Source organism: Bison bison, unplaced genomic scaffold (assembly GCF_000754665.1).
Source record: "Bison bison bison isolate TAMUID 2011002044 unplaced genomic scaffold, Bison_UMD1.0 scf7180017864167, whole genome shotgun sequence".
NCBI lineage: Eukaryota > Metazoa > Chordata > Mammalia > Artiodactyla > Bovidae > Bison > Bison bison.
This window is the reverse complement of record NW_011494739.1, coordinates 3017010-3034027: the sequence shown is the minus strand read 5'-3', so window position 1 is coordinate 3034027 and position 17018 is coordinate 3017010. Positions and strand designations below refer to the sequence as shown.

Here is a 17018-nt window from a genome sequence, read left to right as displayed (position 1 = left end):
GTGTCCTAAATAAATAAGTAAGTACAGACCCACACATGAGGTATCCCCCACTTTTTGAAAGTTTGCTTTAGGAAACTTCATTCTTTACAAAGACCTACACTTTCATTGTTTCAAAAGACCTACATGAGCACCTATTTTTACTAATGGAAAGAAATTCAACGTGAATTTTTCCTTCTATGAAACAAGGCAAAAAAGCAGAAAATAGCGTTCAGTGTTTGTTTTGCAGAGAGCTGTTATATAGGTAGCTTGCACTCCAAACTCCTTCCAGCTAACCACATTCACCATCTCAGCATCAAGCTGCCACAGCTCTGAATTATGTCTGTGAGCATCAGGCCTTCATCCCTATTTAACTTGTGCATGTGTAAGCAAGGTAAGCAAGGTAACTGCTTCTTCATTTTATAAGAAAAATTCTTATAAAAATTCGTACAAATTTAGGGAAAGCTCTACTTTTCAGATAGAGGAAGTGAAGTGAAGTGAAGTGAAGTTGCTAAGTCATGTCCGACTCTTTGCGACCCCATGGACTGTAGCCTATCAGGCTCCTCCATCCATGGGATTTTCCAGGCAAGAGTGCTGGAGTGGATTGCCATTTCCTTCTCCAGGGGATCTTCCTGATACAGGAATCGAACCAGGGTCTCCCACATTGCAGGCAGACGCTTTACCGTCTGAGCCACCATAGAGGAGAAACCCGTATACTGAAATTAAAACCACAAACACAGGCAACAGTTCCACTCCCACCTCCTTGCAATAATCCTTTGGAAAAAAACACTAATGATAAAAATAAATAAATGAATTTTTTAAAAACTCCACAAGAGTCAAAAGACAGAATACGAACTCAGGGAGAAAATATTTTAAATATATATGAGACTCAAGAGTTTTTTTTTTTTTTTTTGGCCCCTACCACAGGCATGTGGGATCTCAGTTTCCCAACCAGAAATTGAACCCACGTTCCCTGTATTGGAAGCACACAGTCATAACCACTGGACCAGCAGGGAAGTCCCAAGATTCAGAGTTTATGAATATTCAAAATGGTCTTTAAAAGCAATAATAAACAATACAGAAAAATGGGCAAAGGGCCTTAACATGTGGTTGACAAGAGAAACATAAACGGTCAGAACACATAAAAGATGCTTAACCCCCATCTGTGAAGAGAAGCGAAAAGCAAAGGAGAAAAAGAAAGATATAAACATCTGAATGCAGAGTTCCAAAGAATAGCAAGGAGAGATAAGAAAGCCTTCCTCAGTGATCAATGCAAAGAAACAGAGGAAAACAAAAGAATGGGAAAGACTAGAGATCTCTTCAAGAAAATTAGAGATACCAAGGGAACATTTCATGCAAAGATGGGCACAATAAAGGACAGAAATGGTATGGACCTAACAGGAGCAGAAGATATTAAGAAGAGGTGGCAAGAATATACAGAAGAACTGTACAAAAAAGATCTTCACGACCACGATAATCACGATGCTGTGATCACTCACCTAGAGCCAGACATCCTGGAATGCAAAATCAGGTAGGCCTTAGAAAGCATCACTACGAACAAAGCTAGTGGAGGTGAGGGAATTCCAGTTGAGCTATTTCAAATCCTGAAAGATGATGCTGTGAAAGTGCTGCACTCAATATGCCAGCAAAGTTGGAAAACTCAGCAGTGGCCACAAGACTGGAAAAGGTCAGTTTTCATTCCAATCCCAAAGAAAGGCAGTGCCAAAGAATGCTCAAACTACCGCACAATTGCACTCATCTCACACGCTAGTTAAGTAATGCTCAAAATTTTCCAAGCCAGACTTCAGCAATACGTGAACTGTGAACTTCCAGACGTTCAACCTGGTTTTAGAAAAGGCAGAGGAACCAGAGATCAAATTGCCAACATCCACTGGATCATGGAAAAAGCAAGCGAGTTTCAGAAAAACATCTATTTCTGCTTTATTGACTATGCCAAAGCCTTTGACTATGCAGATCACAATAAACTGTGGAAAATTCTGGAAGAGATGGGAATACCAGACCACCTGACCTGCCTATTGAGAATCCTATATGCAGGTCAGGAAGCAACAGTTAGAACTAGACATGGACCAACAGACTGGTTCCAAATAGGAAAAGGAGTACGTCAAGGCTGTATATTGTCACCCTGCTTATTTAACTTACATGCAGAGTACATCATGAGAAACGCTGGGCTGGAAGAAGCATAAGCTGGAATCAAGATTGCCGGGAGAAATATCAATAACCTCAGATATGCAGTTGACACCACCCTTACGGCAGAAAGTGAAGAACTAAAGAGCCTCTTGATGAAAGTGAAGGAGGAGAGTGAAAAAGTTGGCTTAAAGCTCAACATTCAGAAAACTACGATCATGGCATCTGATCCCATCACTTCATGGGAAATAGATGGGGAAACAGTGGAAACAGTGTCAGACTTTATTTTTGGGGGCTCCAAAATCACTGCAGATGGTGGTTGCAGCCATGACATTAAACGACGCTTACTCCTTGGAAGGAAAGTTATGACCAACCTAGATAGCATATTGAAAAGCAGAGACATTACTTTGCCAACAAAGATCCGTCTAGTCAAGGCTATGGTTTTTCCAGTGGTCATGTATGGATGTGAGAGTTGGACTGTGAAGAAAGCTGAGCGCCAAAGAATTGATGCTTTTGAATTGTGGTGTTAGAGAAGACTCTTGAGAGTCCCTTGGACTCTCCAACCAGTCCATTCTGAAGGAGATCAGTCCTGGGTGTTCATTGGAAGGACTGATGCTAAGGCTGAAACACCAATACTTAGGCCACCTGATATGAAGAGCTGACTCACTGGAAAAGACTCTGATGCTGGGAGGGATTGGGGGCAGGAGGAGAAGGTGACGACAGAGGATGAGATGGCTGGATGGCATCATTGACTCGATGGACACCGAGTTCAGTTGAGTGAACTCCAGGAGTTGGTGATGGACAGGGAGACCTGGTGTGCTGCAATTCATGGGGTCGCAGAGAGTTGGACATGACTGAGCGACTGAACTGAACTGAACTGAACCCCCATCTATTAATTACACAAACGCATTTCAAACAAAGACACATACTGTTTTACCGATCAGGCAGTAATGAAAGAGTCTGAAGGTGACCAGCTGGAAACTGTCTGGGGAAACAGGCACATTTGTGGGTGGGTGGGTGCGACACACTACAGGATTTCAGGAGGACGACTGGCAGCACTGGGTAAAGCATCACTCTTCTGAATTTCTCCTACAGAAACATTCCCTATGGAAACAAGTGTTCAGTTCAGTCACTCAGTTGTGTCTGACTCTCTGTGACCCCATAGACTGCAGCACGTCAGGCTTCCCTGTCCATCATCAACTCCCAGAGCTTACTCAAACTCATGTCCATCGAGTCAGTGATGCCATCCACCCATCTCATCCTCTATCATCCCCTTCTCCTCCCACCTTCAATCTTTCTCAGCATCAGGGTCTTTTCCAATGCATCAGTTTTTTGCATCAGGTGGCCAAAGTATTGGAATTTCAGCAGCAGTCCTTCCAATGAATATTCAGGACTCATCTCCTTTAGAATGGACTCGTTGGATCTCCTTGCAGTCCAACGGACTCTCAAGAGTCTTCTCCAACACCATAGTTCAAAAGCATCAATTCTTCAGTGCTTGGCATTCTTTATAGTCCAACTCTCACATCCATACATAACTACTGGAAAAACCACAGCTTTGACTAGATGGATTTTTGTTGGCAAAGTAATGTCTCTGCTTTTTAATATGCTATCTAGGTTGGTCATAACTTTTCTTCCAAAGAGCAAGTATCTTTTAAGTTCATGGCTGCAATCACCATCTGCAGTGATTTTGGAGCCCAAGAAAAGAAAGTCTGTCACTGTTTCCACTGTTTCCCCATCTATTTCCCATGAAGTGATGGGACCAGATGCCATGATCTTAGTTTCCTAAATGTTGAGTTTTAAGCCAACTTTTTCACTCTCCTCTTTCACTTTCATCAAGAGGCTCTTTAGTTCTTCACTTTCTGCCATAAGGGTGGTGTCATCTGCATATCTGAGATTACTGATATTTCTCCTGGCAATCTTGATTCCAGCTTGTGCTTCCTCCAGCCCAACGTTTCTCATGATGTACTCTGCATAGAAGTTAAACAAGTAGAGTAACAATATGCAGCCTTGACGTACTCCTTTTCCTATTTGGAACCAGTCTGTTGTTCCATGTCCAGTTCTAACTGTTGCTTCCTGACCTACATATAGATTTCTCAAGAGGCAGGTTAGGTGGTTTGGTATTTCCATCTATTTACTAATTTTCCACAGTTTGTTGTGATCCACACAGTCAAAGGCTTTGGCGTAGTCAATAAAACAGAAATAGATGTTTTTCTGGAAATCTCTTGCTTTTTCGATGATCCAATGGATGTTGGCAATTTGATCTCTGGTTCCTCTGCCTTTTCTAAAACCAGCTTGAACATCTGGAAGTTCATGGTTCACGTACTGTTGAACCGTGGCTTGGAGAATTTTGAGTATTACTTTGCTAGTGTGTGAGATGAGTGAAACTGTGCAGTAGTTTGAACATTCTTTGCCATTGCCTTTCTTTGAGATTGGAATGAAAACTGACCTTTTCCAGTCTTGTGGCCACTGCTGAGTTTTCCAACTTTGCTGGCATATTGAGTGCAGCACTTTCACAGCATCATCTTTCAGGATTTGAAATAGCTCAACTGGAATTCCATCAGCTCCACTAGCTTTGTTCGTAGTGATGCTTCCCAAGGCCCACCTGACTTTGCATTCCAGGATGTCTGGCTCTAGGTGAGTGATCACAGCATCATTATTATCTGGGTCATGAAGATCTTTCTTGTGTAGTTCTTCTATGTATTCTTGCCATCTCTTCTTAATATCTTCTGCTTCTGTCAGGTCCATACCATTTCTGTCCTTTATTGTGCCCATCTTTGCATGAAATGTTCCCTTGGTATCTCTAATTTTCTTGAAGAGACCTCTAGTCTTTCCCATTCTATTGTTTTCCTCTGTTTCTTTGCATTGATCACTGAGGAAGGCTTTCTTGTTTCTCCTTGCTTGTCTTCAGAACTCTGCATTCAAATGGGTATATCTTTCCTTTTCTCCTTTGCCTTTCACTTCTCTTCTTTTCACAGCTATTTTAAGGCCTCCTTAGACAACCATTTTGCCTTTTTGCATTTCTTTTTCTTGGGGATGATCTCGATCACTGCCTCCTGTAGAACGTCACAAACATCCGTCCATAGGTCTTCAGGCACTCTGTCTATCAGATCTAATCCCTTGAATCTATTTCTCACTTCCACCGTAAAATTGTAAGGGATTTGATTCAGTCATACCTGATTCAGTCATACCTGAATGGTCTAGTGGTTTTCACTACTTTCTTCAATTTAAGTCTGAATTTGGCAGTAAGGAGTTGATGATCTGAGCTACAGTCAGCTCTTGGTCTTGTTTTTACTGACGGTATAGAGCTTCTCTATCTTTGGCTGCAAAGAATATAATCAATCTGATTTCGGAATTGACCATCTGGTGATGCCCATGTCTAGAGTCTTCTCTTGTGTTGTTGGAAGAGGGTCTTTGCTACAACCAGTGCGTTCTCCTGGCAAAACTCTTGTTAGCCTTTGACATGCTTCGTTTTGTATATTAAATATACAAACGAACTCCAAAATCAATTTTCTAGTGTGGAGGTCCTACAAATAGCACCAGGGCAAAGCCAAAACAGGCAAAGCTCAATGAACTGAGAAGAGAAAAAGGAGAAGAGATTAACTAACAAGTGAAAAGAAAATCTAGGGGAAACCACAATCGGAGCAATGTACTGCAGGTAACCCCTGCTCAAGACCCCAGAGCTGAGACTGTTTCTGCTAAGTTCCTCTTTTGGGGTGAACCATGGTTTCCTTAAAAAGAAGTGGGAAGTCAGATATAAAAGGTCACATAGTGTGTCATTCTATGGGGCTGGGGAGGGACTGCTAATGGGTAGGGGGTTTTTGAACTAGATGGAAGTGACAGCTGCACAGCACTCTGACTGGATCAATACTAAATGCCGCTGAAACATACACCTTAAATGATAAATTTCACATTATGAAATTCACCTCAAAATACTGTGTATGTACACAACACACGCACAGAACAAGGTTAGTGGCAAGTCTCATTCCTCAGAATCTCTCTCGTGAACTTTAGCCTTTCATTTTATTTACTTTTCTTTTTTTCAGCTTTATTTAGGTATAATTGACAAACAGGAATTGTATATATTTGTGTACAACTTGATGATCTGCTATATGTATAAACTGTTAAGATAATCCTCGCAGTCAAGCTTGTTAATATACCCATCACCTCACGGTTCAGTTCAGTCGCTCAGTGATGTCCGACTCTTTGCAACTCCATAAACTGCAGCATGCCAGGCCTCCCTGTCCATCACCAACTCCCGGAGTCCACCCAAACCCATGTCCATAGAGTCCGTGATGCCATCCAACTGTCTCATCCTCTATCATCCCCTTCTCCTCCTGCTCTCAATCTTTCCCAGCATCAGGGTCTTTTCAAGTGAGTCAGCTCTTCGCATCAGGTGGCCAAAGTATTGGAGTTTCAGCTTCAACATGAGTCCTTCTAATGAACACCCAGGACTGATCTCCTTTAGAATGGACTGGTTGGATCTCCTTGCAGTCCAAGGGACTCTCAGAGTCTTCTCCAACACCATAATTCAAAAGCATCAATTCTTCGGCGCTCAGCTTTCTTCACAGTTCAACTCTCCCATCCATACATGACCACTGGAAAAACCATAGCCTTGACTAGATGGACCTTTGTTGGCAAAGTAATATCTCTGCTTTTCAACATGCTATCTAAGTTCGTCAAAACTTTCCTTCCAAGGAGTAAGTGTCATTTAATTTCATGGCTGCAACCATCATCTGCAGTGATTTTGGAGCCCCCCAAAATAAAGTCAGCCACTGTTTCCACTGTTTCCCCATCTATTTCCCATGAAGTGATGGGATCAGATGCCATGATCTTAGCTTTCTGAATGTTGACCTTTAAGCCAACTTTTTCACTCTCCTCCTTCACTTTCATCAAGAGACTCTTTAGTTCTTCTTCACTTTCTGCCATAAGGGTGGTGTCATCTGCATACCTGAGGTTACTGATATTTTCTCCTGGCAATCTTGATTCCAGCTTGTGCTTCCTCCAGCCCAGCGTTTCTTATGATGTACTCTGCATATAAGTTAAATAAGCAGGGTGACAATATACAGCCTTGACGTACTCCCAGGGTCACCACTAAACGTAAACTTTAAGAGAAGTCTAAACGATTTCCATTCAGACTATCTGAAGAATATAAACTTTAAAAGTAGAAGATCCTTGGGACTTAAGTTTTCCTTCTCCACAAACCCATGAAGCCTTAGGTTATTTCATTTCAGAGCTGGGTGATCGGTTCCTCTGGTGTAGTTTTCCACATACAATGTACATATGTCTCTTAGATGGCCATGTACAGATGTGCCAGAACACTCCAGATTAGGTGCAGCACTTCCCTAACCAAAAGACACCTTAGAGAAACCAGTGTGATTATGAAGTTACAGCATAGTTCATAACAGCCCTGGGATTACTCACCCAGAGTCCACATCACCTGTCTACACTGACTACCTACCTGTGTCGGCCGTTCATTTCCAAGCCCACGACAGGGCAGATGAAACGTGCCCGCTGGAGGTCATCATGCTTGTCACCTTTAGTGTTTCCTTTATCGCCTTCCCAGGCGGGGTTGTCAGAGAGCCTCAGTTCTGTCACATTCTGTGAAAAAACATCAACAATTCCTTTGACAAATGGATCATCCTTAGCCTTAATTATTGTTCTAGTCTCTTCCCCGGAGAAGGCAATGGCACCCCACTCCAGTACTCTTGCTTAGAAAATTCCATGGAAGGAGGAGCTTGTTAGGCTGCAGTCCATGGGGTCGCTAAGAGTCGGACATGACTGAGCGACTACACTTTCACTTTTCACTTTCCTGCACTGGAGAAGGAAATGGCAACCCACTCCAGTGTTCTTGCCTGGAGAATCCCAGGGACAGGGGAGCCTGGTGGGCTGCTGTCTATGGGGTCCCACAGAGTTGGACACGACTGAAGTGACTTAGCATAGCATAGAATAGTCTCTTCCCATCCAAACCTCTTTTTCTACTTTCCTTTTGCGTCAATTAACACAGAAATAAAATTAAGCCATAAGTTGTGATAGAAAACATTTTTTAAATGTACTGTCTAGCAGATTATTAATTTCTATTTTACAAGCGTTTTGCTAAGTAAGGCAAAGGAACTTTGGACATGAAAATTTATCCCACTAAGAGAAGAAAGGTTCGTATTAGTATTCTCTGGAAAGGAACACCTTCTTTCCTGGCTAATGAAGCCTCAGTCAGGCTGTTCATATTATTGACCTGCCATGTTAATTTAACAGCTGAAGAGACAGTAAATCTGTGAGGCCACGATCTAATGAGTCCAAGGCAGGCTATCAGCTGGGGATTATTGTCATACTCCAAGACCCAGTTATTTGGGTTTTCAAAATTCAATTTTACAAGGAGTGACTTAACAGCCTCACTTTAGCATCTGAAGCATTTCTTCATAATTAACTGCACCAATTTGATTTCAACACTCCAGGGAGCAGCTGAGCATGTCCGAAGGAAAGCCACTACACAGTAAACTTCTTGCTTGAGAGCTGGTGTGTGCTAATTAGGTTCTTTGCTCAGAGTATTTGTGGACTATTAATTACAGTAATAATAACTTTTACATTGTTTTATTTGAATCCTTCTGTCTTTATAGAGTTATGAATTCTTGGAAAAAATATTTTGCATTAAAATTAAAAGTTCAACCACATACATTATATATTGTAAGTATAGACTTGTATAGGTTAATTTCAGTGGTCATCACATTTTTGAGATAAGGTCATTCTGCTACTGTGGGTTTTTAAGAAATGAATTTTCTTCTCAAGGAAATGACGACAAAAATCAACATGGATATCTCCACAGCATGACCATCAGCCACAATTCAGAATTATTAATTTGTCTGAAATGAACTATTTCAAATCCCTATATCCTTTAATTACCCACCCCAGACTCAAACAAAACACCTACTGTAGTAATAGGCTAAAAACTTAAAAAAGAAAGAGGAGGAGGAAAAAAAGGAAAAACCTCAAAGCCTCAGCTTGGGAGTCAGGGGCTCTGGCTCTGATTTAAGCAATCCTCTGACAAGCCATGAGGCCTCACCATGTCACACACAGTGAGATGAAGTGTCTGACAAGCTTTACAGTTCTCAGATTCTTCACTACTTTTTTGATTTTTCTCCCACTGACCAGATTTTGTCTTCTCAACAAAGTTCCTTTACTACAAAACTTGTTTTTCCACTTCTGTGATAGAAATGTGTCAATCACAACATCTAATCAGCAGGAGATAACCACAATGACTGAAAAGTGATCTATCTATAAAAATCTCTAATTGTATAAAAGTGTCTTCTAAATAAAAAAATTCAAGTAGCTGAGTTTTAACTTCAAAAATTATGCCTCTTAACATTTATACAGCACACTGAGAATTTTTGAAGCTCTTTCACAGACATTAAGTCACCAGAGATTTATAATCCAGTAAGTACAGGTGTGGGGACTTCTGGCTTGAACTTTACGTGACCTGTCCTAAATCACACCTTTATTAGATGGCTCGATGGGACTGGAATTCCAATTTCCAAGTCCAGTGTAAAACATACATGAATTCTATACAATAAACCTTAACCACTGAGACTCCCAGAGCACTTCAGAATCACCTGTCTTACCTTAATGCTTTTAATGTGAGAGGCTGCCTTCCCAAGAGCCTTTTCGGAAGATTTGTCCAATAAAAATTCAATGACTGCATCTTTGTTGTAAAGTCTGCAACAATAAAGATCAGTCAAGACATTCTGGCAACAATCAACCTTCATCCAAGGGAAGAAGACTAAACTGAGTACAGTCCAAAGTCATTTACATCTGATAACAGAAATGTCCTTGCACTCCTAAAAATGTAAATTTAATCCTGTCTTAACCATTTCCAAAGCATACAAAGAAAGAAACCAGTTTAAATCAAGGGCTATGCGGACTGGCAGTCAGAGGACTGAATGTGACCCAAACTAAGATTTTTTAAATTGGGAAATTAACATAAAACATTTTCAGGCCTCCCTGGTGGTTCAGTGGTAAAGAATCTGACTGCCAGTGCAGAAGACACAGGTTCAATCCCCAATCCAGGAAGATCCCACCTGCCGAGGGACAACTAAGCCAGAGTGCCACATCTATTGAGCCTGTGCTCTGGGTCCTGGGAACTGCAACTACTGAGCCCTGTGCCGCAATCACTGAAGTCTGAGCACCCTAGAGCCTTGTGCCACAAGAGGAGCCACCATGATGAGAAGCCTGTGCACTGGAACTAGAGAGTAGCCCCCTGTCGCTGGAATCAGAGAAAAGCCTGCTAAGCAACAAAGATCCAACATAGTCATAAATAAATAAATAAAATTATTATTTTTTTTAAAGTACACATTTTCAACTTTCCCTGGGGGAAAAAAGAAATCAGATGTTTTGGAATCAGTCTACCTTCTTGAAATGTAACAACAAGCTGGAATTCAATAGCAGCTGCCTTTTATTTTATTATTTTTTTGCTATGCAGCCTGGGGGATCTCAGTTCCCCAACCAGGAACTGAACGTGGGCGCTCAGCAGTGAGAACAAGTCTTAACCACTGGAACACCAGGGAACATGAACTCTCTGGTTCACCCAGTCCTCACCATGCCCTACTGATCCCACATGGATCCTTCATGCGTTTAGGTTTGTAACTTAGCTCCCTCCTATCGGCCCCTGAGTTTCCAACCCATGGATTAAACAAACCAAACTGAATAGAAAAGTGCGGAAGTATGCTCTGAGACAGGGAATGACACCCCAGGCTTCACAAATTTGCTTGAGATAATTCATCATCTGATGAATCAAAAACTGAATTTACATGTTAAAATTCTTTTTAACACCATGTAATAAAAACCCGTCTCCATTAAGTGAAAGAACTATACCTGCCAAGTTCACAGGCAACTATTGGTCGTCTTAATATTTCCTGACTTAGAGTACAGTAGTTCCACTGGGCCACTAATTCAGCATCCTTGTCGACCTGAGAAGAGAAAAAAAAAATCCTTTCAGTTAATTTTCTCCTTTGAAAGACACATACTCCACAGAATTCTACATATAAAGGTTTATTTAGTAATACCACGCTGTGATCATTTTTGTTTTTTAAATCAAATTACTGAAACACGAAGCTGGGATTTAAAAAGTCACAAGTAATCAATAGTATGTCAAATAAAGGCCTCTCTATATATGATGTGTACAAAAAAACAGTTTACATCAAGTCACTAAATTGCTTACGTCAATTACATATAAATATTAGTATTTATATCCTAATAGTAAACCAGGAAGCTCAAACAGAAAAAACAAGCAGTACAGGTTGATTTCTAACAGTGGGAACAGCTCCAAAGTTGTAGCAGAATTTAAGGGCAAAGAATTGAGAAGACAGGCATTAAAAACAAAAACAAAAAAAAGTTCAGCACAAAGACTGTATAATTCCTTACAAAAATCACCGATGTAACAAAAATGTTTTTGCAGAGTACTCACTACAAGGCGTATCAAGTCATTATCCACACTGTAAAGATTCAGATCTGAGACCCTCCAAAGCCCTCAAATGATATTTCCACCTATTTAATATCCCATGTCCCACTCTCTACTGTTTCTAAAATGTCAAACCTGAATAATTTAACAAGATGGCACACTTGGGGGAAAGAAAGGAAGAAAAAATAAAGAATTTAAATTCCCTCAAATTTAATTTTTGCAGGAACTATTTAAGGGTTTACTGTATGCCAGGTACTATGCTAGACAGTTTCTGTGACTTAGTCTTTTCAGTTCAGTTGCTCAGTCGTGTCTGAGTCTTTGCAACCCGATGGGTTGCATCACGTCAGGCTTTCCTATTCATCAACTCCGGAGCTTGCTCAAACTCACGTCCATCGAGTCGGTGATGCCATCCAACCATCTCATCCTCTGTCGTCCCCTTCTCCTCCTGCCTTCAATCCTTCCCAGCATCAGGGTCTTTTCCAATGAGTCAGTTCTTTGCATCAGGTGGCCAAAGTGTTGGAGCTTCAGCTTCAGCATATTTTAGCCCTCATAGAAACTTATGAGTTTGGATTCTTATCTTTGTAGTTGAGGAAACTGAGGTACCAAGAAGTTAAATTGCGTGTCAAGGTCACACACTCAAGCAGAGGAGCGAAGATAAAGTCAGGCAGGCAGGCTCTAAAGACCATGCTTTTAATCGCTACTCTCTATTACATTTCTATTTTTGTATAACTTTTATATTATTTTTATTAACATAGTTTATTTACAATATTGTGTTAGTTTCAGGTATATAGTGTAGTTATTTGAGGTTTTTGCAGATTATGTTCAATTACAGGCTGTTACAAGATATTAGATTTAATTCTTTGTGCTATACAGTAAATCCTTGTTGCTTATCTATTTTATGTATTTGTTGTTCAGTCGCTCAGTCACATCCAACTCTTTGTGACCCCACGGACTGCAGCACGCCAAGCTTCCCTGTCCTTCACTATCTCCCAGAGTTGGCTCAAACTCATGTCCATTGAGTCGATGATGCCATCCAACCATCTCATCCTGATTTTATGTATAGTAGTTCAGTTCAGTCATTCAGTCGTGTCCGACTCTGCGACCCCATGAATCACAGCAGGCCAGGCCTCCCTATCCATCACCATCTCCCGGAGTTCACTCAAACTCATATCCATCGAGTCGGTGATGCCATCCAGCCATCTCATCCTCTGTCGTCCCCTTCTCCTCCTGACTCCAAATCCTCCCAGCATCAGAGTCTTTTCCAATGAGTCAACTCTTTGCATGGGGTGGCCAAAGTACTGGAGTTTCAGCTTCAACGTCATTCCTTCCAAAGAAATCCCAGGGCTGATCTCCTTCAGAATGGACTGGTTGGATCTCCTTGGAGTCCAAGGGACTCTCAAGAGTCTTCTCCAACACCACAGTTCAAAAGCATCAATTCTTCGGTGCTCAGCCTTCTTCACAGTCCAACTCTCACATCCATATATGACTACTGGAAAAACCATAGCCTTGACTAGACGAACCTTTGTTGGCAAAGTAATGTCTCTGCTTTTCAATATGTTATCTAGGTTTGTCATAACTTTCCTTCCAAGGAGTAAGTGTCGTTTAATGTCATGGCTGCAGTCACCATCTGCAGTGATTTTGGAGCCCCAAAAAATAAAGTCTGACACTGTTTCCACTGTTTCCTCATCTATTTCCCATGAAGTGATGGGACCGGATGCCATGATATTCGTTTTCTGAATGTTGAGCTTTAAGCCAACTTTTTCACTCTCCTCTTTCACTTTCATCAAGAGGCTTTTTAGTTCCTCTTCACTTTCTGCCATAAGGGTGGTGTCATCTGCATATCTGAGGTTATTAATAGTAGTTAGTATCTGTTAATACAGATAAATGTGTCCTTCCCCTCTATAGTTTAAAACAAAACCAAACACACAAACAACAAAAATCCCACCACACTACTGCAGATGTTGTCCTATTTGGTCCCAAGATCCAACAGCCCCATTTTGGCATCTTAAATAGCTCTTATCATCAGCCACACTGTAGAAGAGCCCCGAGAGAGACTTGTCACCAGTGAAGCTGACGTACTATGCTTTTTGTAGATTTAAAAAGCTACATTAGGTAAGTTTAGGATCTACCTTCTAGATCTCCCACCTGCTTCACACCACAGTCCTTCACTGCTTCAAAAAAACTACCTGGGAGAGTTGGGGACAGGGAAGGAATTACTTCTTTCCAATTTAAAATTTGGTCCACACAAGGTCTTAAACCTGAGGAATGTCTTGGGCCAAATCAAACATACTATATGTGATCGACAAATGTTATTATATACCTATCTGAAATGCAAGCTCTACAAGGGCTGGACTCTGTTCACTGCTATAACTCCAGGGCCTAGAATGGTGTATATCGTAAGCACTTAATATGTATCTGTTGAGTGAATAAGGATAATAAAAATCCACCTTGCCTGGGTACTCTAGTTGTTTCAGATCACCCTTTCTTCTTTTCTTTCCCCTTCTGACATCTATTCTTAGCCAAGCCTGTCAATAAGCTACTCCTCTTCAGTTCTGGGCTCAAGGTAACAAAACCGAGCTAAATACTACTTGGGTAAAAGCTTGCTCACAAAAGTGGTAGCTACCCAGCATTAATCTCTGCACACGTAGCTGTGATCAGAAGAGCACACACCATCACCTTGGGTGTTCACTCACTCTCAAATTCCATATACATTTGTTGGGAGTTGACTGTGTGGCAGACACATCACAGGGGTCACAAAAGTGACACACACATGGCCCCTGTTCACATAAGAAATAGACAAAGAATAAATAAATATAGTGATAAGCATGATAAAGTAAAGCAGCAGAAGAGGATAGAGTGATCAGAAAAGAGATGTATTTTGGCTACAGTGGGCTGAGATGACATTTCAGTAAAGAATTAACTGATGTATTAAAAAAAACACCAAATGATATGATTGTCTCAGTGAAGAACATATCAGGTTGAGGAAATTATACTCCAGGTTGAGGAACAAGGCCTATGAGCTGGAACAGAATAAAAGAATAAAAAGAATAAATAAAAATAAATAAAATAAATAAAAATAAATAAAAAGAATAAAAAGAACTGGAGAAGGGCAGAAGATGAGGTAAACAGATCACATCCTGTCTGATCACACAGGGTCTTGTGGGACTTTATTTCTGAATATAATGGGAATGACTGGAGGGGTTTAAATACAGTAGTGATACATGGAATTTACTTAAAAAAAAGACTTCTCTGGCTACTGACTGGAGACTCATATGGACCACCCAGTGTGGCAGTCACTTGTATAATATTAGGTACTTTAAACACCTTCTATTATTAAAAAGTAATCACTGGTGCTAACTCTGAAATCCTGAATAACTGGATGGGAATCCTGGCTTCATTACCTAACAGTTGTGTGATCTTGCTCATGTTACTGACTCAATTTCCCTGTTAGTAGCCTACGACTTAGCGACTGAACAACAACAAAAGCAGGTAAATTATTATACGTAATTTGCTCAATCATTGGTGAGAATTATGGATTATTCAATCACCCATTTATCTACGGTATTTATAGTGCTAGTTGAGGAGGGGGAAAAGGTGTGGCCTCAGCCCCCAGGAGCTTACCACCCTCTGAAAGTTAAAGTCGCTCAGTCCTGTCCCACTCTTTGCAACCCCATGGACTATATAGTCCATGGAATTCTCCAGGTCAGAACACTGGGAAATGTTCAGTAGCCGTTCCCTTCTCCAGGAGATATTCAACCCAGGGATTAAACCCAGGTCTCCTGTATTGAAGGCGGATTCTTTACCAGCTGAGCCACAAGGGAAGCCCAAGAATACGGAGTGGGTAGCCTATTTCTTACCCACTCCAGTGTTCTTGCCTGGAGAATCCCATGGACGGGGGAGCCTGGTGGGCTGCCGTCTATGGGGTCACAGAGAGTTGGACACGACTGAAGCGACTTCGCAGCAGCAGCAGCAGCCTATTTATTCTCCAGCGGATCTTCCCGACCCAAGAATCGAACCGCGGTCTCCTGCATTGCAGGCGGATTCTTTACCAACTGAGAAGCCCAACCACCTTCTAAGACCAACAGTAATCAACTTGAACGCAGTGTACACGGTGGTTACTTTTTAAGTGGAGGCCCTGACCTCCTGAGAAAACGAAGTTAGTGTGTACAGAACTCAATAAACAGCAACTATTTGTATCATTGTTACTAGCAGCAGACAAACTTCAAATCCTGGTTCTGCCACTTACTAGCTTTGCAACTTTCTCCTCCTGAGCCTCAATTTTCAAGTCTCAAAAGTGAGGCTTCTGAAAGTATATACCCGTAAGGCTGCTTTGAAAATTACATGAGACACCCTATATCATGCATACTGTCGGATGAATGGTAACAGCCCGCAGTCAATGAACGTCCCTTATTAACACTGTGGTTAATTTTGAGTTCTCTGAAAGGGAATAAATAAGCACGGTTGTATGTGGAAACCCGCTAGCTCCTCCTCCCACCTCCCTTCGTTTCCTGGGAGCGTTCGCAGGCCGCACCACCCCCAGGCCCCACTGGGCCCATGTAACTCACCTTCTCAACCTTCTTCGGCCCCTTCACCAGTTCATGCCTCTTAGGGATTGTTCCTCCGTCGCAACCCATCGCAAGCCGACAGAGTCCAGAACAAGCAGCAACTTCCGGAGTCCCTGGCGACTGTAGGACTCACTTCCGGCGCGCTGCAATGACGCAACACGCTAGTCTCCACGCGGAAGGGCGGGGCGGGGCGGGGCGGGGCTTGTGCCCAGTCTTGGTTGCTATGGAGAGCGTCGCTAGGCGCTGGGCGTGGCCCCGCAGCGGGGGCAGCTGCAAAGCGAAGGCTGGGTCTTGGTGCAAGCAGCACGTCTGTCTGCAGCCAGTCCCTTCATCTTTCCGGTGGACGTGGGATTCCTGCTGCATCCGCCTACCTAATCGTTCTTCCACCTTTCGGGGGCGGGGTTCAGGGGCGGCGCGGGTGGGGACGACTCAGGAGCAGCAGCCGTGTTTTGGGGCCCCATCCCACCCCAGCCTTTCTGACTGTGGGCAAACATCCCTAGACTGGGACCGCGTGGAGGAAAAGACTAAATTTTATTAGTGCAATTAGCGATGAATAGGGATGGATCCATTTCAGTTAACGTTTATGTGTCTAAAAGAGAACGTATCTTTTTACTGGGCGTCAGTTATGATCGAAGCATTCACAACAAAGAAGTGATGTTAACTGAGATTGTTCGGGAATTAACTTATATGCAGAGTACATCATGAGAAACGCTGGACTGGAAGAAACACAAGCTGGAATCAAGATTGCAGGGAGAAATATCAATAACCTCAGATATGCAGATGACACCACCCTTATGGCAGAAAGTGAAGAGGAACTAAAAAGCCTCTTGATGAAAGTGAAAGAGGAGAGTGAAAAAGTTGGCTTAAAGCTCAACATTCAGAAAACG

General features: G+C 42.0%; 1 protein-coding gene across 1 annotated transcript in view; it reads right to left on the bottom strand.

Moving 5' to 3' along the window:
• Positions 1-16263, bottom strand: part of RTFDC1 (replication termination factor 2 domain containing 1) — a 43643-nt gene extending 27380 nt beyond the window's left edge. Inside the window, exons 1-4 of the mRNA XM_010841810.1 lie at positions 16132-16263; positions 10981-11075; positions 9732-9825; positions 7580-7719 (exon numbers count right to left, since the gene is read on the bottom strand). Of these exons, the coding sequence (XP_010840112.1) occupies positions 7580-7719; positions 9732-9825; positions 10981-11075; positions 16132-16200 (398 nt within the window). The 5' untranslated portion in view covers positions 16201-16263. The remainder of the gene's footprint in view (positions 1-7579; positions 7720-9731; positions 9826-10980; positions 11076-16131) is intronic.
• Between the last annotated feature and the right edge of the window lie 755 nt (positions 16264-17018).